General features: G+C 47.5%; 1 protein-coding gene across 1 annotated transcript; it reads right to left on the bottom strand.

Moving 5' to 3' along the window:
* Positions 1–5,526: 5,526 nt before the first annotated feature.
* Positions 5,527–20,057, bottom strand: LOC104518642 (transmembrane protein 184B). Its single transcript, XM_010174386.2, has 8 exons — positions 19,810–20,057; positions 17,177–17,342; positions 13,609–13,699; positions 12,999–13,074; positions 9,777–9,868; positions 9,323–9,492; positions 7,934–8,128; positions 5,527–5,963 (listed from the first exon to the last, which is right to left on the bottom strand). Exons 1-8 carry the CDS (start codon positions 20,008–20,010, stop codon positions 5,722–5,724), a joined length of 1,233 nt encoding a protein of 410 aa, XP_010172688.1. The 5' UTR covers positions 20,011–20,057; the 3' UTR covers positions 5,527–5,721.
* Positions 20,058–20,413: the final 356 nt, after the last annotated feature.

Here is a 20,413-nt window from a genome sequence, read left to right as displayed (position 1 = left end):
ATGGCCCTGCTGGGGTGCCTTCCCCCACAAATGCCCTCCCGTACTCTCTCTGACCTCCTTCCCACCAGGACCTGTGCCTGAAATCGTTCCTCTCCCATCCCTTGACCTCCAGCTCCTCCATGTAGGGACAGCTGCTGCAGCATGGGTGTTGGGACAGAAGACAGGACCCCACTGGTTGCCCCCAAAGCCCCACAGCCCACTCCCCTCTGACTCAGCCTTGTCCCCCTGCTGCAGGCCCCCTGCCCAGGCACCCCTCACCCTAGGGGGTGCAGGCAGGAGAGGGTGAGCCTGCACAGGCAGCAGTGGGATAGCATCCCAGGGCTCCAAGCTGGCAGAAAAATACCGAGTGCAGAGGCCAGGCAGTCCCAGGAGCATGTGCCAGGGAGGGAAACAGGGAGAGGTTTTGCAGCAAGAGGCAGAAGGGACACAATGGAGAGGGAGGTTGGCATTGGTTCTACAACTTGGACCACGGCTGGAACAGGGAGGGAGGTGGCAGCATGGCTGGAGCCTCTGGGGCTGGAGATGGCAAGGGAAGGTGGCAGGTCAGAGGAGGAGAGAAAGTGGCTGCAGGTTGGTGCCTAGTAAGGGTGAGTGGGATGTGAAAGTGCCGGGGCAGCCTGCGGCACTGGAGGGGCTCAGAGGTGATGGTGATAGAAGGACCCTCGGACAGGGGAGAGCTGGGGGACATGAGCAGGTCAGCCCAGGCTGTCCTACTTAAAGCAGGGAGGCAGTGGTGCTGTTTTATCTCTCTCCATCACACACATCCTTCACGCCTCTTCCTGCCTGTGGGTCGCTCAGCCCAGCCAGCCGGGTGTCTCTGAAACTCAGCAGCACCGGCAGGAAGGAAGCGGAGGCAGCTGGAGCAGAGATAAACACTGTTTTGCTCAGCACAGGCTTGCTTGTACAGCCCCACTAAGTGCTCCTGGGTGCCCCGCCGCCTACAAAGCCCACAGAAAGGTGCTCCTGGCCCCTGAGAGCCAGAGCTGCAGAGGGGTGGAGGTGCAGGAGGTGGGAAGCAAGGGTGGAGAGCATCCTTGCTCCTGGGAGATGCCTGGCAGGCAGGTAGGCTCCTCCCTTTGTTTTTCCTCCAGCTTGGACACCTGTGTGGAACAACCGGCTCTTCAGCAGGCTGAAATGCTGAGGAAGAGCTGGGTTTGCTAAATACAGAGCATGGGGGAGGTAACAGGACGCAGATCCTTCTTAGTATCTGCCACTGGAGATGATCCCCCTGCTCCTTCCTTCCCTTCCCCTGCCTGGATATTGCCATGCCAGCTGCCCTGGGCTGCAGCTCCATCCCTCCCCAGAGAGAGGTGCCTGCTGCTCATGGAGGGGGCACTGTGATTCGCATCATCCCACCCCATCTCCTCTTGGATTTATTTATTGCACGAACATAAGTTATTTTCACGTCCTCTTTGCCATTCTGTCTCTCGGCACAGCCAGGATGTTGGTACAGAGCTGTACTTTATATTTTATATATGCAAATCACATTTTATCTTATACTTATATAGAGCAAAAAAATACTTATTTATTTTCTGACTTACAGTATGTGTCCTACCCGACTCCTCTGTATTTTGTAGACTTTGCAAATAAAGCAAGTTTTTTGTTTTTTGGGTTTTTTCCACAGTGAGAGTGTGTTTTGTCATTCTTGAACTTCAGGACAGAGCTGTGTCTCAGGAAGACCAGGGTTTCTAGCTCCCTCTAGCTTTGCTGCAGGACATGGTCAAGAATGTGCCTCAAAAAAATACAGCATGGGGACAGCCTGTGACTTTTTAGAAAAAAACCACAGATTTGTAGTCTCTGGAAAAAAAGGGGCTAAGTAAGCAAGCTTAGTGCTGAACATCACCCATCCCCAAAGTGCTTGCTTTCAGGAGCAGTTCAGCTGTGCTGAAACAGCCTTTCCTAGGAAAGGCAATGCTTTTCACTAGAAAAATTCCTTCCAGGCTGCCCTCAGACCCAGAGCAGGAAGAAAGACTGGGGCAACTCTACCCAAAAACTTCCCCTCTGTGACCTCACCACCTGCCTTGGGAACAGCGAGGAGGAAAGCAGGGAGCTCATGTCCATGGGTGGCAGAAGGGGAAGGAAGCATGGCAGGTGTCTTACACAGAGGTGAAGCCCTGACCTCCCTCTGGGGAAGCCACCCTTTCTCAGAGCTGAGGTGGAGCAACAAGCATCTTCCTCTGACACCCAGGTGGGCCAGGTTCCAGCCTCCTGGTAGCTTGCAGCGCTCACATGATGGTTCTGGGTCTTACACTCACATTCCCTCTTGCCACTGCAAACTGGCCCAGAAAAAAAAGCCCAGAGCTGCTGTCTGTTGGGGCCCATGTCAGAGAAAGCAGCCCCCTTTCTCCCCCAGTTGTTTCACACTGAGCTCCAGGTTTTTGGCACATGAGTTTCACTGCTGCCCTAGGCCATCAGTGATGTCTCATCCCCCAGGCTGCTGCAATGCTGCTTCTCTTTCAGCTCCTGCATATACAGACTGTAAAGCTTTCCTCTTGAGGAGTAGGAGGACAAGACACACTGATGCACTAAGCCTCAGCTCCTGCAATGAGCAAAAACTCAGAATCAGTTCAGAGAAGTCACGCAGACAGCACCACACAGAGGCAGTTTAAATACAATCTATATTATCTCTATATTTTTATTTGTCATCATATTTGCTCATTTCTGCAGAGTATAACATCACAAAGACCAAAATAGAGAGAGCGGCTTGTCGCTGAGCTCACATCAGTTAAACACAATAGGTACAAAACTAGGTGACTCTGTCTTATTTATCATACATTTTTTTTTTCAGTTGTTTATATACAAAGAACTACTCTATATGGAAAAATAATAAACAAATCCCATGGGTATGTTACATGGTAAACAAAAAGGAAGGAAGGAAGGAGAGGGGAAGCAGGTGAGGGAGAACAGCTCCAAGGACCTACTCCTGGAACCAACACGTTTGCTGGGGCCCTGGGCTACCACAAGCAAACCTGCAAGACCACAGATGCCTTGGCCTCCTTGGTCTCAAGCTCTGGGTCTTATATTTATTCCTCCAAGCCAGAGCAGCTTCAAAGCCAGTCCTTGCTCTGGCACTTACCTGTTGTGAGGGAGAGCAGGAAGCTCAGAGATTATTTTGTGTGGTGTTAAAAAAAAAAAGGTATATATATAAAATGGTAACACATGGCAGCTGGCTGTTGTTTGGGTGCTAGTTCTTCATCAGGCTTTTCCAAAGGCAGCTAGTGCAAAAGGGTTATACTTTAAACCACTACATACAGGAAGCTTTGAGAATACCCAGATCCTCTGCACAGCATATATATGCAGCATATACTTCAAAATATTTTTTTAAAAATGCTTCTCCAAGCCCAGATCATCTTCAAGCTCAAAAGGGCAAGCCCAGAGATTTCAGATCTCAGCCACTCAATGCGACAAAAGATTGGGCACAGTCACCAATTAAGTGACACTGAGACATCATCAAGGCCTGCAAAGGCAAGGAAAGAGGAGGAAGGGATCACGTCTCATACCCCACTTTCCTAAGAGAGAGGGGAAATATAACATAAATACCTCACGCTAAAGGAATATTAATCAAAGCCATGGAAGATGGAAGGAAAGCCCATTCAATCTTCAGCCCTGCTTTCCAGGTGGCTTATGGCATAAGGAAAAGGAGTTTTACACCAAGCCCGCATAAAGCCTGGCAGATAGTGTTTGCATGTCCATTTAAGCAGTGATGGATTTGGGCAAAGCAGTCATGGCATCACAGGGGGTGTGCAAATGGGGAAATCCAGCAGCAGAGAAGCTGCTGGACCCACTGACCCTGCCTCCAGCTCCCACAGGAGTCAGCACCATTGCTCTCACACCTGCTTCACCATCCCCTCAGGCATGTGAGTACTGGAGACACTGTCCTTAAACCTTCCCCTATCTTATCCTCACAGCAGGGAGCAAACCCACCTCTCTTCAAGCCCTTCCCCCTGACCCCAGCTCCTGACCACAGGTTTCTGGCAGGGGTGCTGAGGAAATGAGGTGGTCTTCACTCACAGTCGCTTCTGAGATAGGGAATGAGCAAACACGCAGATCAGAATACAAGAGGAAAGGTAAAGGCCAGGCAGTAAACCAGATCCCAGTTCTCCTAGCAGAGGAACAAGGGGCTATCTGGAAATACACAGGTCTGCTGATGTCGGGGCAGGCTTAAAGTGGGAGAGGAACAGAGAAACTACAGCCAAGAAGAACACAGCAGCTTGCTGCAAACTCTCCATTTTGCTTCCTGCTTGGGGGAAGGGGTACCTGATCGGTGGCACTTGAGTGTGCTCCCCTCTTCTCCCCTAGACAATTTTAAGCAAGCAAGAGGCATTTCCTGGTCCCTGGATAGATCTACAGAGGAATCATTTTTATTTTGGCTAAATACCTAGGGCCAATCCAAAACCCAACAAAAACAAGGGGAAGCTTCTCTTCCCACTCCCATGGATGCTGGCTCCACCCTTGATAGTGTTGCAGTTGCTGCAGGGCCTGTGAAATGTGCAGCAGCAACTGCTGCCTGGGAAACCAAGAGGGACAATTTTAACCAGTCAGATCATGTCAGGTTTCAAGCCTGCTCCAGTCTGGCCCAGAACAGCTATGAAGATAAAAAACAAAGAAGGAGTGTGCAACATCCCTTCCTGAATACTCCAGCCTAAGGGCAAAACTTGTGCAGCTTGCAGAGGAAGTCAATGATGACAACCATGAGGAGAGCTACCTGTGAGAGACCAGGATCTGCTTTGGCAGCTACCTGGTGCAATCCACACCTTTAAGAGGGACAGCTATGTCTGTGGGGGAAAGGAAACAAGAAGAAAAAAACGGTTTAGTGTTTACATATCTTCCTTTCCCAAAGAGGGATGAAAGAGCCAGAGCTCTACAAACTTCCATCACCTATGATGGCCAGTCCTCAGTCTTGTTAGTAGGAGACACGACACTCCAGGGAAGCTTCTTGCAACAGGAAGGCCAGGGAGATGGGAAGCTTGGACACCTGATGATTAGAAAACCCTGCCCTTCTGAGACAGTAATTCCATTGTGGCTGAGCTTCAACAAGCATCAGCTTTGATGGGGAGCAGGGAGTTTGTGGGGACCAGAGGAACAGGAAGAAAGTCCTGTCCTTTTCCCCCTCGCTCACTCAAGTACAGGACTGCACAACCAGGTGCTTAGGAGGGTGAGGGCAGATGTTCCTTACTAAGCGTTCAAGGCAATGGCTATAGAGAGACCAGTCTCTGGTCTGGTCCCCAGGAATGCTTATCACTGCATCCTAATCCCATTTCCCAAGGATCACAGAGATGTTGGTATCAGGGAGCTGGGGGAGAAAACTGTGCCTACATCAACCATTCAAGAAGAGGAATACAAAGCAGTTGGGTTGTCCAGCTAGAAAAAAGAAACCCAAAACATTTTTGGCCACAACTCCAGGCTCCGGCCAGTCACACTCCACATCAAGCCAGGCAGGTGTGGGAGGCCAAAGCCCCAAACCCTGGAGCTTTGCGTCAATTATTTCCAGTCAATTGCATCTGTAAGGAATGGGCTGGATAACAGAGTCTCGATCATTCCCCCACCTCCACACTGTTCACGGTGTCCACACCCTCAAAAGCTAATGGGAAGTGCCCACTTTTGCAATCTGCACTCTCTAGGAAGTGATATGACCTGCATGTTTCTGCTTCAATAAATTAAAAAAAACCCCAAACAAACAACGAGAAGGAAAACGACAGCCTGTGCTGGCAGTTTCCTCTCCTAGAATTCATCATCGGAGCTCAGCAAGAGGGTCTTCTCATTGTCACGGGCACCCGAGCAGCTTTGGGAGCGTGAGATAACATGACCGCCGTTGCGCCAGGGCGGACCATGCTCCAGCGTTGACTGCTGGGTGTATTGCTGGTAGGCTGGGGAGAAGTTGTGGATCGCATCTTGGACGATGTCATGGGGGTTCATGGTCTCCTTGAGGCTGCTGGAGATGCTCTTCATGGGAGCACAGCGACCTGTTGGGGTAAGATGGGGAGGGACAAGTGAAGAATACTGCTGCCTACCCCCACATCCCTTAACACGAAGGTAAGGAGAACAGCGAACATGCACTCCTAGATCCTGCAGAAGTTATTTTACAGACTTCTTTAAGCAGCTGCTGAGGAAATGCCACACAGATGGTGTCAAGTTTTACCAGTAGTGCTCCTAAATCCAGCCACTGCTAGCCAAGTGTATCTACCTCAGCACCAAACGGGGGACGTGCCATGAAAATGGGACGTATCCACAGTGACAACCTCCACTACATGCTACCTGTGCTGGCTTGGCTGTGCAGTGAAGACAGTCAGGTAGGGAGGTTCTCCTGTAAAGAGTTTCAGAAGACAAAAACTAAAGAAATTCTAAAAATATAGGAGAAATGTCATTTGCCATTCCCACTCACTGGAAATTAGACTGATAGGCAGTATCAAAGGGCCCACAGGAAAGAGATCACAAAAGTGGAAAGCAGTGCAAAGGAGGGGAACAGTCAGTACTAGAGAACCATTCCACGGGTGGAGGGTGTCACAGTGATACCATGAAGGGCACGACAGCTGGAGATTGTCCCACTCAAATGCTGAGCACAGAGTAAGGCTGTATGTCCTTCTAGGAGCTGCCATTTCTCATGGCTTCTGGGTCCCATTTCCAGCATGGGCTTTGCTCAGTCCTGGGGATGAGATCACCAAACAACCAAAGCATGCTGATCATCTGTGGCAATTATGAAGTGAAGGGAGGCTGGGGTGAGACAGCAAACTGGCTCCTTTGAGAGCCTCTGCAACTGTTTTGGGAGAGATTCACACAGTTCTGAAAGAAATGCTCTAAAGCTGGGTATTGTGCTGCTGCCCAAGGGGCTGTTTTACAACTTATGATCCAGACAACCCTAAAGCAGCTGTGTGAGGGCAGCTGAGTTACAGACCTACAAGGAAAGGGGAACAAGGGACAAAGCAGGCAATAGGCAGGCTGGGAATCAGGACAGAACAGCATCCCAGTTAAAAAACAACAGGCAAACACACAGAGCATGCTGTACCTACCGTATGGCCCATATGATGGAACAGCTGCATCGGGGACGAGTGGCCAAAGCAAGGGAGAGATAAAAGGGAGAGGAGAGACAGAGAGAGACACAGAGAGAGAGAGAGAGGAAATAACAAGAACTGAACAAGACCCACCACCAAAACATCCCCCACTGTACTCGCCAGCAGTTTACCCTTTCATCACCCACAGATCTCATCTCCCCCAGCTGCGGCCACTGACCTTCCAAAACCTCTGGGGCTGGTTGGGATGGAGGAATCACCTATATGAACACTACCCAAGGGCTGCTGTTTTCCCACACCTCAGCACAGACTCCCCCCAGCATGAAATAACCCCTTTATTTGGAGAACACCAAATATACTTGCACAGACTGGGCACGAGAATCCCCTTTTCCCAGAGATAACATACACCTTCTTCTTCCCTGGAATAAGACCTGGTAGCAGCCCAGCCCTCATAAAGTCATTACAGGAAGATCCTGCTCCTCCAAACCAAATATATTGCCAAAGCACAGCCTCATCTTCCTGGGCCAGATTCAAAACAGAGCCTGTTTCAGGCCCTGTCCCTCTTGCCTTCAGTCTGTTGCACAATCTGGAGCAATGGAGTTCCCCTTTGGGGAGACAGGAAGGAGGACAAACCCAATCTACCAAAAGAAGGATGCAACTTCTTGCAGCCCTCAGGTCTGCAACAAGCTGTCGTGGGTGGCATACTGGGGAACTGAAAAGGGAACAATGCCATTCAGACAAGGTTTCTGCCCTGCAGAGACGTTGCACAATGAATCTGTTCAGACACCACAGAGGAGGGAATGTGATGTTTTCCAAGCATTCAGGTTGGGAGTCTGATCAGTGTGTTGGTTGCCGGAGGGACCAGACTCCACCCAGTCTTGCTACCAAATAGACATGCCATACATATGCACTGGCATACTTCCTACCTTGGGCATCAAGTCTCTTGTCCACATACACCTTGTATGTGAAGGCATGGCGCAGAGCGATGGCTGCAAAGAACATCTCCACACAAATGATGAAGTCCTGATACCCAGCAGCCACTGTGCCTTCACCCACAGACACAGTGGCAGAGTGGATTTTGGGGATGGCACCACACTTTTCCAAGATGGCCAACAGCATCCCTAAACAAAGCAAGAAGATCATGTAAATTTGGAGAAAACATGATGGCATACTAACTGTAAGGAATTGAAATAGCTACCTGTGCTGTATGTCCTAGATGCAAACCCATTTAACACAGGAGCTACAAACAGAGAAGGCTAGATACTCCCATCTACGCTCGTTTGTACAACAGAGAACGGAGAAATAAATGAGACAAATGTTTAAGCAAAGAATGTTCAAACACTGACCCTCTTCTATTCTCAACTGATGCATAATCTGTGGAACTAGCTGCTGCAGGACTTAAGTCCAAAAGGGTAAGAAGCAGTCAGATATTTCTGTGATCTCTAGCTAGACCAAAAACTGAAGTAACAGAGCTTTTCATTTAAGCATAAAGTGGTTTTGACACCACTGCAAGAAAGATGTTCCTCCTTGTCCATAGCCAGGTGGCTGAAGAATTCCAGAGAAGGCAGAAAGTGTGTGACCAGATGGCTCAAGATGATAAACTAGAGAGTTTATTAGTTTGTCTGTAGACAGGGAGGATGAGCCATACTCCAGCAGCCTAAATTCCACCCAAGTTCCTACTCAATTAGTCTTTGAAGTGCAACTCAGTAAACCAAAGCAGGGCATTGAACAGGGAAATGCTTCAAGCCAATTAGCAAGAAGCACTAAGCTGAGGTGGAATTTCAGATTTCTGAATGTGCCTCTGCTTCATATGTATGTATTCTGAAAGTCCTTCCGCTCAGTGGCGGTTCTGTGGCAGCACACACTGCATTCAGCCAACTTGCTCCTTCACATGAGTCACAGACATACCATTAGAATTTCATTTATAAAGCACTAAAATAAAAAAAGTCCTAAAAATTTTTAGATGTGCCACTTTAATCAATAAAACGGCAGCATGTAGATAAAACGTGGGCAGCTTGTGCTTTATGACTGTTCCACTAATGTGAAGGACTCTTAATCCAAACAGCTGATGTTGCCTGGCAGATATGCACATGCACACACACACAGGCATAGTGAGGATTCAGGAGCATAGAGATAAAACATGAAAATGAGCAAAAGAGGTTTCCCAGAGAAAAGCATTGAAAGACTATAAAATGAATGTAATAATAATACAGAAAGACATTCTGGCTATTAATCAGCAACTGTTGTATCAACTCTAGTGCCTGAGGCCCTGCACAGAGCTTTGTGCCTACCAAGGGAAGAGAAAAGCAGCTCACCTTGCCAGAAGGACAGGAAGATGACAGACTTCACCATGAAGAACTTGAGGACTGGGCTATACGGAGTGAGCAGCTCACGTGTGGCGAAGTAGAAAAGGAAGAGGGCATACAGTGCCAGGCTGACAGAGATGTTGTAGATGATCGTCACATAGAGGTAGCCACTGGTTACACTGAAAAAAAAGGAGATATATGAATGCCTGAAATTTCAGCATGATCTTTTCCCCTTGCTGCCATCACTGGGAAGTTCTAAAACTCCATTTCATTCCTGCCTCCCTGTCCCATTCCCTCCCCCAAACTGAGGTAGAATAAACCTGCAACCAACAGGCTTACCTCTGCCCTCTTTTCTCACGTGCATATTGTTCCCCTGTCTTCTCCCACAGCCACTTAAGGACCATAAACACAGCTGGGCAGAGAAGGGGCAGCCGAAGCATGCTTGCTAGACAAACAAACTTACTCAAAGTCACCATCCTGGTACTTGCCGAAGGCCTGAAGGATGACTGTGCTGATCGCCATGAGGGGCTTCACCACACAAAACTGCAGGGTAGCCTACAGGAATGAGAGAGGAGGAATGAGAAGACAGAAGGTCCAAAAGGCCAAGTTCCCAAACAATCACCATGACAATATCTCCACTGGGACAGCGTAGCAATGCAACACGATCCAGTCCTAACAAGGAGTCTGACCCCATTGCTTGCTAATCGACTGTGCCTGAGGACTGCAGCACCCAACAGGAGACACGGGAGAAATATGTGTGCTATCCACTTGTACTGGATGGGAAGAAAAACCTCTCTTTATGTTGCTCCGAGAAAATGCTCAGCTGCTCTCTTCCAGAGCTCTCTTTCATAGGCTGTGTTGCAGCATATTTATGCATGGTAATGGCTTGAAGAAAAAAAATACCACACTGTGCTACGGTACAGACACAGCAAGTTTAACAAAGGGACACTGGGGAAGGGAAGCAAACTCCAATCCACAGTTGCCATGACCTAGGCAAGATGGTCCCTCGTACAGGAGGAGAACCCAACTCTCTGAAGAGGAACTTTGACAGCTGCCACCATGTTAAGGCATTTTGTATCACACCAACGTGCGTCGCCAGACAGAAATTAAGAGCTATTGATTTGTCACCCACATGACTTTTGCTGAATCTCCCCAAGTGCTCCATAGCACTTGGGATCAGCTCTATCCATTGTGCCAGTATAAATCACTGCTGCAATTTGGACTCCGCCTCTCTCAAAGGAAGCCCATGCTTCATTTTTCTGGAGACATTGAACTCTGAGGTCCTAAGACAGCAGAGGGTTGTGGTCCTAAAAATGTCACCCAAGTTTCCCTGAAGGAGGCTGGAAGAGCCTGGGCAGGTGTTGACCTGTGCACACGTAGGGAAGGCTGTGTATGGAAAGAAGGCAAAACCAAACAGGAATAATTGCTTTGGATACGATGCAATTTGTTAGTGGTCATAAGACTTCAAGGAGATTAAAAACCCCAGCACATGCCAGTTAGTGAGTCACTGTAAATATGTGAACTGGAAAAGGTCAAGCTAATTCGTAAACAACTCTGTTCTCTGAGCTTCCCCTCTTTCCAGTCTGGGGATGTTTTAACCATTTCCCTGCAATTCAAACCACCAGGTCCTATTTTTAGTTGCTTCCCTAGAAGATGCTATGGCATACAGGAAGCACATGGATGGTGTGTGACCCATCTGTGAGGGTCACCAGACACACACCCAGCAAAGAACCTTGATCAGGACATCTTTAAGGAAACAAGCTGTCCAGATTTTACACCACAGCCACTGGCACTCCACTGGACTGCTGAAGGGCCGCAGGCAATGCAGGCAGACTGACCGACCCACAGCAAGCACCTGCCTGAGAACAGCTTGGGGCGGGGGTGAAGACGGAAAGAAGTAATGGTTATAACACAGATTCCTTCAAGATGAAAGGGGTTGGAAAGAGCAGAAAATGGGCAAGTGGTGGTGGGAGGCAACAGGAGTGCTGGAGTTACTGAGAACAGGGATAAAATGGGCAAGGTGCTCCTTCCAGCACATTCCTCTTCCTGATCATCACGATGGTGGATACTGCACAGATGAGAACTGAGGTGTGCTCTGTTGCCCTTTTGCACCAGCTTTACGAGGAATTTGCCTTGAAAGGTCTTACTCAGCAATCCTGGAAGTCTAGAAGTACCAGAAAGCAAGTCTTGGTGTCAAAGATTTCTCACGAAGCCAACACTGAAGTTCAAGCCAAGAAAGACGGAAGTATTTAAACATCCCTTTGCAAGGCACCTCCCTCACAGCCTCCACAGCAGACTTAGCAGTTTGCAAAGAGCAGCCTGACTAGAAGAATTGCTGCCAGACAGCAGCAAAGGAAAAGTAAAATATCCACCTAAGCCAGAGTTACCAAATAAACTGAGGATTTGCAGAAGCCAGCAAAACCGAAAAAAAAAGAACCCCATGCTTCTAGTCTTCATTGTTGTGAAAAAACTTTCCAAATACAGCCAGGTGCAACCCATGTGGAGGTAACTGCCAGAGGCTGTGGAACATGAGAACAAGAGGTCTAAGGGAAACTACTTCTCCAGCACTCATTCACCTTGATAGGTGTTACATCTGCTTATGACATATTTAAAAGGTAAAAGTTAACATTAGGAGCAAAAAGAAGAGCTAATGCATCAAATCAATCAAAGGCTGTACAAATGAAGTCCAAGAAAAACAGGCGAAGCAGCCTACTGGGAGCAAATTAGAAAATAAAGTATCAGGGAAGAAAACAAGAAAGGCATGAGGAGGGAGCACAGGACAAATAGAACAGAGAAAAGAAAGATGTGGTCTTTTGAAAAGGGCCAGTTGTGCTGCAGAGATTAACACTGGATATTACTATGAGGTTGCATTGTTTGTTCCTTTGATGTTCCTGCATATTGCTAAAACACAGAAGATGGGTCGTGTCATGATGCGGAGAAGAAGCCAGGGCAGATATCTAGACCCAGTGACTGGAATTACAATGACCTGAGCCCTTTCAATGAACCAGAGCAGTTTCACAGTGTCTCCAGAGAAACCTCATGTGTTCATTTCAGCAAGTGAGCAAAGCCTTCAAACTCACCTGCTGTTTCATGGCAGCCAGAGGTGACTGACCTGGGACGAGCAGACAAGGGCTGTATCAAGGTTTGGATCTCCCCCATTCCCTCCCCATTGACATATTCAATTCAGCACAGACAGACACACATGGTGAGCAATACTGTTCCTCCTACAAAGTGTTGTGTCATGCTTAACCTCCACCCCCTCCTCAACTCTAAACCACAACAGCAGCACTGGGAATTCAGGAGGCTGTTACACAACTGTGGGGTGTCTGCAACACAACACAGCCATCAATTTCTTAAAGTTGGGACCTCTGCAATCCAGAAAGGGAAGAAGAAATCAGAATTTCTTCCCAGGGCTAACATCAGATCCAGGAGATAAACTGGGTCTTTTGCTAAGGCCTTCCTGATGCAGGCCTGAGTAGAAAATATTAAGAACATTCAAAACAAACAAACAAAAAAACAAACTCCAAAACACTCTGTCTTCTCAGCAGTCTGCAGGCCTCTCAAAACTATATTATAAACCCCCTCAAAGGAGTGCTCATCTCAGAAGTTCATCAGCAAAAGTCCCCATTGCCACCTTCACACTTGATTCACTTGTAGAGGATGGCACAGTTCCTCCAGCCCATACCTGTTTGCAGAACCTCAGGAATCCAATTGAATAGGTCTTTCCCCACAGGCAGCAAGTCCCATATACACAGCTGGACCTAAAAGAGCCAATACAAGATGACAGGGCTCAGAAGCAAGATTTGGGCTAGAGTGCAAGATTCCTGCCCTCTTCATCTGTCTCTCTGTGGTAAAGTTGCAGGACCAGTGCTTTCTCCAACATGATTAGTTACACAGCCAGATATTCTTTCAGAGATGTGTTTAAAACAACACCCTGACTCCATGTTACAATTTTTTTTTTTTTTTTAACTGAGTAGCATGGGGAGAAACACACATCCTAGAGGAAGCACACACAACCAACTGAAGACAGGAAAGATTTAAAGGAGAAGGGAATAAGAAAGGAAACAAAAGAGTAGGCAGGTATCCAGAAAAGCTGTGAGTCAGTTCAGCTTGCCTAAGAGGATGTGATCAGCCTGATCTACCTCAGAGCAGGGTACCAGTAGATCATCACCAACCATGCTGCTCAGTCCCAGCAAACATTTGCCACCTGACAGTTTTTTGGGGCAGGGATAGAGGCATGGTAGATGGGTACAGAAGGAAGAGAGCATCATGCTGTAAGCACAATAAATACTCACTCAATTGGTTTCCCTCTGATCTCAGACATGATGGAGCTCTCTCCTCCCAAGTACTCATAGCAGAGACTGAGAAAGTTGTATATTACAAAGGCTGAAAAGACATCAATCAAAGTAAAATGACAACCAACTTCAAAACAGGTACGGGGACCAAGAGTACAGGCAACAGACCAAACATTAGCAGGGACTGCTTATGCAGCATCTTTCCCTTCAAAGCACTCCAGATTATTTTCACTGCATTTATCATCCTACCTCAGCACTCACAAGACTATGCGAACTGGAGTTTGGCCAAGGTCCCAGGCCAGTTCCATGACTCATGCCAAAAGGGTCACAGGACCATTTAAAACTATGGTCAGACTCTGTTTTACTTGGCATCTGTAAGACACCATTCTTTACAGGGTTCCTGTGCAGTATTCCAGGACATTACACTGGTACTAAATAATTTGGAAAAGTTCTCTCTGATCTATCAACCATATCTTATCTCCTGCATTTAACCTTTTAGGTGATGCATACAGTTTCTCTCTCTGAGGTAACCACATTATAGACTTAACAGCTGGAGAAACAGAGAGTTTTTACAAATCAGTGAAACTGTTTTCATATCTAGTGGAGATTTTTGAATAACATACTCTGTGCTTCATTTCCTCAGAAAGCTGAAATTTCTTGTGTACTGAATAGCCTTCTCCTTGGGCTACCTCTTTTCTGCCTTCCCCAGCAACCTGGTACCAATGAGGAAGAGCCTTCTCAGACTGAGCACTAACACTGCCCCATTTCAGTTCTCTTCAAGGCTCAGTTTTGCTGATATATATAAACTGAGGTGAAGACACTGTGGGGACGGCTCTCATCATAACTGCAGACATGTTTCCTTTTCATGGGATCCAAAGCCACTTAATGGTGCATAGAGTATGCCTGTACCTGCCCTGTCCACCACTCTCTTGACTTGTTATAAGCACTGTTGGACCCTCATACAGTTGTAGAGATTTTTAGGGCAAGGTCTGTACTCCTAAGTTTGCCACATACAGTCTGGGGGTAAAATGACAGACCAGGTGACCCCTCTTTCAACATTATTTTCTATGATAGTCTGTAGGCAGACATGCCCTGGAATACCAATACCCAAATCTCGGTTCTGGCCTCCAGCATTAACATAATACAAAGAGAAAATAACTTGGGATGAAACCAGAAGTCCCAAGGAACTTAGAAATAAGAACAAAAGCCTAATAATGTCCAGTGCTGAGCAGCTGACCTCACTGAGCAGCCAGTTACTAGACCCGAGGTCAATTTTCCCACATGGATGAATGTCCAAAGTCAGACATCAACTCTAATAATTCTACAAGCATTCAAACTATGCCCTGGAAAAGAGGTACTCAACACTCCCCAAAACACTCATAATCTTCAAACATTATATTTATGGCTTGTAGATTTGCCTACCTGGCAAGAATGCCACAGCACATAAAAGCCAGTGGTATACCTGCTACTATGTATATAATTGGGATATTGTTATTCCATCTGTAATCCTCGTTATTGAACAAAGTTAGGTGTGTTCACGCAGCAATAATTTTGAGAAAGCCTTTATTAGGAGAGAAAACATCAACCACAGAAAACTTATTTAAATAAGTTAGGTAACCCCTTTTGCCTGCAATTTTCCTGCAACTTAGCTGACAGGTCCCAGCACCCAGAGGAAGAAAAGCTGAGCATTTCCTATTGTACTCCAGTGACCCCTGCCCTCTGATGTGGTTATTACAATACCATCTGCCCATTCCACAAGCACCAGGGAAGAGATGACATCAGAGGAAGAAAATAAAAACAAACAAAGAAAAAGGGAGGGAAATACCTGCCCCTCTGTCCACAAAATAAATGAGTGCTAACTATAAAAGCTTACCACACCAGCAACCCTTCCCCCATTCGTGATCCACATTCATCAGAGGGTGCTTATGACATCAACACAACAACAACAACAACAACAAAATCTACTTGTGTCAGTGTTACTGACACCCAGGTTCATAAAGAAGCAGAGTCATGTGAAAGAGCAACGCCAAAATACGCTCATCCTAACACACACCATGAAATGCAGCCCACAAATGGCCCGAGACAGCTTTCAAAACTTACGAACAGGGTCTTCTCCTCCTGTTCCCTAACAGAGCTCCTCCCACTTTGCAACCTAATACCTTCACAAAAATGAAATTGTAAGGTGGATGGCAAGGGAAGGCAGAGAACAAAAAGGCTGTTTCAAAGTGGCCCCCAGAAAAAGTGAGGGAGAGAACCTGCTGACTGAAGGTGCTTTCACCTCCACCTGTAGACTTTCTGCACAGCCCAACGTGTGGAGGTAAACTCTGGAGCATGGGCTGCTTCCTGAGCAGACACTCAGATGTTTGCAAACTCCCCAAACCAGTGAGGCAGAGGGACACTGGCTGTTTCTAGGAGAGGAGTTTCACAGAGCAGCAGGCTTCCTGCTAGACCTACACACGTGCACAGGGCAGGGAAGGAGGGAAGGAAAAAAACCCAGGCCCAAACAAAGATACCTTCCGAATCAGACGCGCGCGTTTGCCATCTGCTGCTGCATCTCAGAGCATTGTCATGGATGTGAAAAGGGCCCTGCTGGTCCCTTCAGCCAATTAACTTGTTCACATGGCTGGGGGCATCTCTCTGCAATGCAGATCTCACAAAACAACTGCACCAGTGAATTATGATTTAATGAGGGTATGGTGATAAACTGTCCTCAAAAATACACTGCTAAAGTGCAGTTTCTCCTGCTGGATAGGTAGAAGGCTCTGTTCTGGGTGAGATCAGGGGGGAAGTTTAGACAGTATCTACTGGAGAGCAACTGTTCTCTCACATAAAATGCAACTGTTCCCTCACATAAAATGCTAGTGGTATCTGCAGCAGATAACAAAACACAAAGCAATTGCTAACTCATCCCAAACACGGCACCTTGTCTCCTAACAGGACTCTGAAGGACTCCAAAGCACTTCACACCTCACCAACGCCAGCACACGGTGGCTGTGCTACCCTGCATGATCACACAAGTGGCCACAGGATGGGTCCAGAAGAATACACCACTAACAAACTGCCAGGAAAACAGGACAAAGCAAGCATCTGGCTGCTAAGTGCGTGCTGTTCCAAAAACTGGGAACTAACTGGTACCTCACTTTAAACACCCAGCTAGAAACAGATTCTTGGCTTTACACCTTCCTGAAGCAAAGGACCCAAGAAAATCATAAACTTAGTCTCTACAGAACATCAGAGGGAAGGGTCAACACATCTTGTCATGCTCAGAGGTCACTGAGGGAGAAGGTCAGGTTGGACAGGGTTTTGATCAATCTGATCTAGTGAAAGATGTCCCAGCCCATGGCAGGGGCATTGCACTAGATGATCTTTAAAGTTCCTTCCCAACCCAAACCACCCTATGATTCTATGACTGTCAGTCACCGCACAAGCCATGATCATCCAGACACTGTAAACCTTTGTCTCAGGAGGTGACAGTGATGCTTTCTCTCCGTGTGCCCAACCAGAAACAAGAATCCTCTCAGAGCAGAGACTTCCCACCTCCCCCATTTTCTGTCTGATCCCTCCTTACCTTCATAGCAGTCCCGCACTGTGCCAAAGTAAACATAGTACTGGTCATTGGTGAAGAACAGGAGGCTGAGCCATGAGTCAAAGGCGTAAATGGGCACAATGAAGAGGATCCGAACAATGTAGCGCTGCTCATTTGGGCAGCTGTAGTAGCGAAGATGCATGTAGATCTGAGGGGATGGAGAGGGGAGACCAGGGTCAGTGGTATACGGAACAGAGAGAAGAAAATGGAACTAGAAAGTCAACTGGGCCAGGAAAAACAAACTCAGTAAATCATACCTTGATTGCCTTCAGCAGCCTCAACATGATGAACATAAAAAAAATAACTCACTGTTATCACTGACACAGCATCCCTTAGTTTGCAGAGAGTGGGAAGGAGGAGGAAAACAAAGTGGAGGCATTTCTAATTCTAGTTTCTTATAGGGAATTAATCTACCGTTATCATCACCACCACGTCCATATTCTTTTGTTCATATCTTTTTTTCTAATTATCAGTCCCATACTGCTGCTATCCTGTTTTAAGTGCCTAAGATTCCCAACACCACGGGCTGCTTTTCTCTGAAGAGGGAAGGAACACGCATTTAAGCACATGCTCATTGTAAACACTCTCACTCTCTTGGCAGTTTTGGATGCTTTTGAGACTTTCACCTGAAACAACCTGCGAGAGCCCTTCACAGCACTGCCAAGAGCTGATAAGTCACAGCCTGTCTGCTCCAAAAGTGCCATTCTGTGCATCGGTGACAGCACGGCCACAAAGCACCAGCCACCAAGGGAGCACCGAGCTCAAAGGAACCTCGCAGCCGCACCGCCTGTGTTGTCTGACTGCCTGCACACATGCCAATCCCCCTAAGTCACTGGCTGAGGGGACTGCAATGTCCCCACCCTACCCACTCCCACTGCTCACAGCTTGTTAGCCATCCATCATTAAACTCCATGCCTAAGATGCTTTTTCACAGAATACCCACCTCCTGGGAAAGGTACTGACCACAAGCATGCTCTGGAGATGAGCACCACTCCTGCAATGGCCTAATAACACAGCCAGAGTGTTGGCATGAGTTGCGGGTACGCTCTGTCAGCCACGGAGTCAACAGAGGGCACGTTCTCCAGGGGCAAGGCCTCCGTTCAGCAACCCTCATCAAGCTGCTGCCCCATCTGCTGGAACTAGTAACAGCTACTTCATTACATACGTGCTTCACAGCTGACTGATTTTGCTCCCTGAAGAGGCACAAGCATTTGTCTGAAGCTTCACCCTGCATTTGGGGGTGCTGTGAGGATCCTCTGACGAAGCACACATTGATGCTCTCAACTTTCCCCTTGTAAAGGAGAGGGGGTTGTCTCTCCCCAGCTGTCTGTGGCTCATCTCTCCCTGTATCTTGGTCAGATCTGGTCAAAATCAACTGAAAGGCTCAAAATACTTCTGCTTCCTCTCCCTATCCCATGAGGAGCTGACAAAAGCCTCATTTCCTGAGGCAAACAGGTTGAAAATAAACTACCAAACCTTACGGATATTTTTTCCTTGTGACAATCCCAGTGACACACCTCACCCGGCACAGGACAGCTGACACCGGAGTTCAGATGACTCTAAGCTTTGCCCTTGGGATGTCACAAGAGCCCTGCAATCCATGCACTTACAAGAGCACAAGAACTGCTGCCTTGTAACAGGACAAAAGCACATTTCAATCAACAGTGTCTCTCTGGCACTGCCCTCCATTGGCTTCTTTGGAGAAGGGCATTAATGCCCAACTGTGCAATGCTACACCGCAGAGGAAAGATTTTTTCCTGCCCTCAGTAGGCAATCAATTTGTGCTCTGAAACAGGAGGATCCATGGCACTTGTAATTGTTACCCGAGCTGGTGAAACTGCAGGTGTTACTCTTATTCATCAGTGACTAATCCATTTTCGAACTTCACTAGCACCAGTACTCCATGAATAGGCTGTAGTTTTCTAGATTCTAGTCATCACTCTGGAATCTACGGACCAACAGGTACAAAACACAGGTTGATAAATAACAGGGCTTGCGTTTCCCCACTGTGTTTTTCAGTTCACATGACAACCGCGTGAAAGAGAGGTACAGAACAGGATGCAGGGCTTGACTCGTTCTGGCTCCCAGGACACCTGTCCCAGAAAGAGGGGAGGGGAGAAAATTAAAATAAAACATTTCCTGCTACTCCTTTCCGCAGCAGAGTTCAGCCTGTGGAATCCACTGGCACAGGAGATCAAAGGAGGTATGTCAAACAACAGATGACCACGATCATTTAGCTGACAGCTGACACAATAACAAAATGGCTAGATTCAGCTACAAGACCTGGGAAAGGATGGCTTGAGATAACACACCTTTCTGCAAACACTCCAGACATGGCCAAATGTTTTACACCTGCTAGTTTTAAAGAGTTTGTTTCCTCTCCATTCACACTACAGAAACAGTCTGAACCTGGGTGGGAAAAGGCCTTCATATAAAAGTTGCCACCTTGATCAGCACAGAGAATATATAAGACCCCAAAGAAGAGGTGCTGATACCACCCCAGAGTCTGCAAACCCCCATCACACAGAGATGTATCTGGCAGAGATATGCCAGGGTATCACAGGTGTTCCACCATGTGGGGAAAAGGATGAGAAGTATGAGTGACAGGGTTTTACCTGATGGCAGGTGATGAGCAAAGCTGTCCATACGAAGAAACCTGAGATGGCCTGAGCAGCAGTGGTCATGAGGAATATTGGCTGCTCCACAGCTGTGGGGCTGCCATCCTCTGGCATCCAGGAGAAGTTGGGAGCCACAGCTGGAGTGGTGGCAGTTGACCCCAATCTGGGGGCTGCAGTGACGTCAGTCATCACTATCATGGTGCCTTTTGGTGTGAGGTTCCAGTTGGGATTGCTGAAGAGCCGCCCACAAGCCAAGACTGTCAAGGAAAAGAACGAAAAAGCAATTGAACACAACTGAAAGGACTCAGGAGCACGACAGAAACAATACTTTGCATCTCTCACATGCCTTTCACCAGGCTGCTCACATGCTTTACAAACAGGACCTGGCTAAGTCTGCCACCGCCACCCCTCGTGATACAACAAATCATGTGGTACTCGGGAACCTCTCTACCACTCGCAACACAGCCTCCCTGAGACCAAGAAACACTGCCACAGCCACTGTCCCCATCCTTCTGCAATAAAGTATTTAACAACAAGATGAAGACAGCATTCACCTGATATCAGAAGGAAGTATCTAAATCATCCACACTGGAAGATGACA

This window comes from Antrostomus carolinensis, unplaced genomic scaffold, assembly GCF_000700745.2.
Source record: "Antrostomus carolinensis isolate BGI_N321 unplaced genomic scaffold, ASM70074v2 scaffold11628, whole genome shotgun sequence".
NCBI classification, from domain to species: domain Eukaryota; kingdom Metazoa; phylum Chordata; class Aves; order Caprimulgiformes; family Caprimulgidae; genus Antrostomus; species Antrostomus carolinensis.
This window is presented reverse-complemented; position numbering and strand designations above follow the sequence as displayed.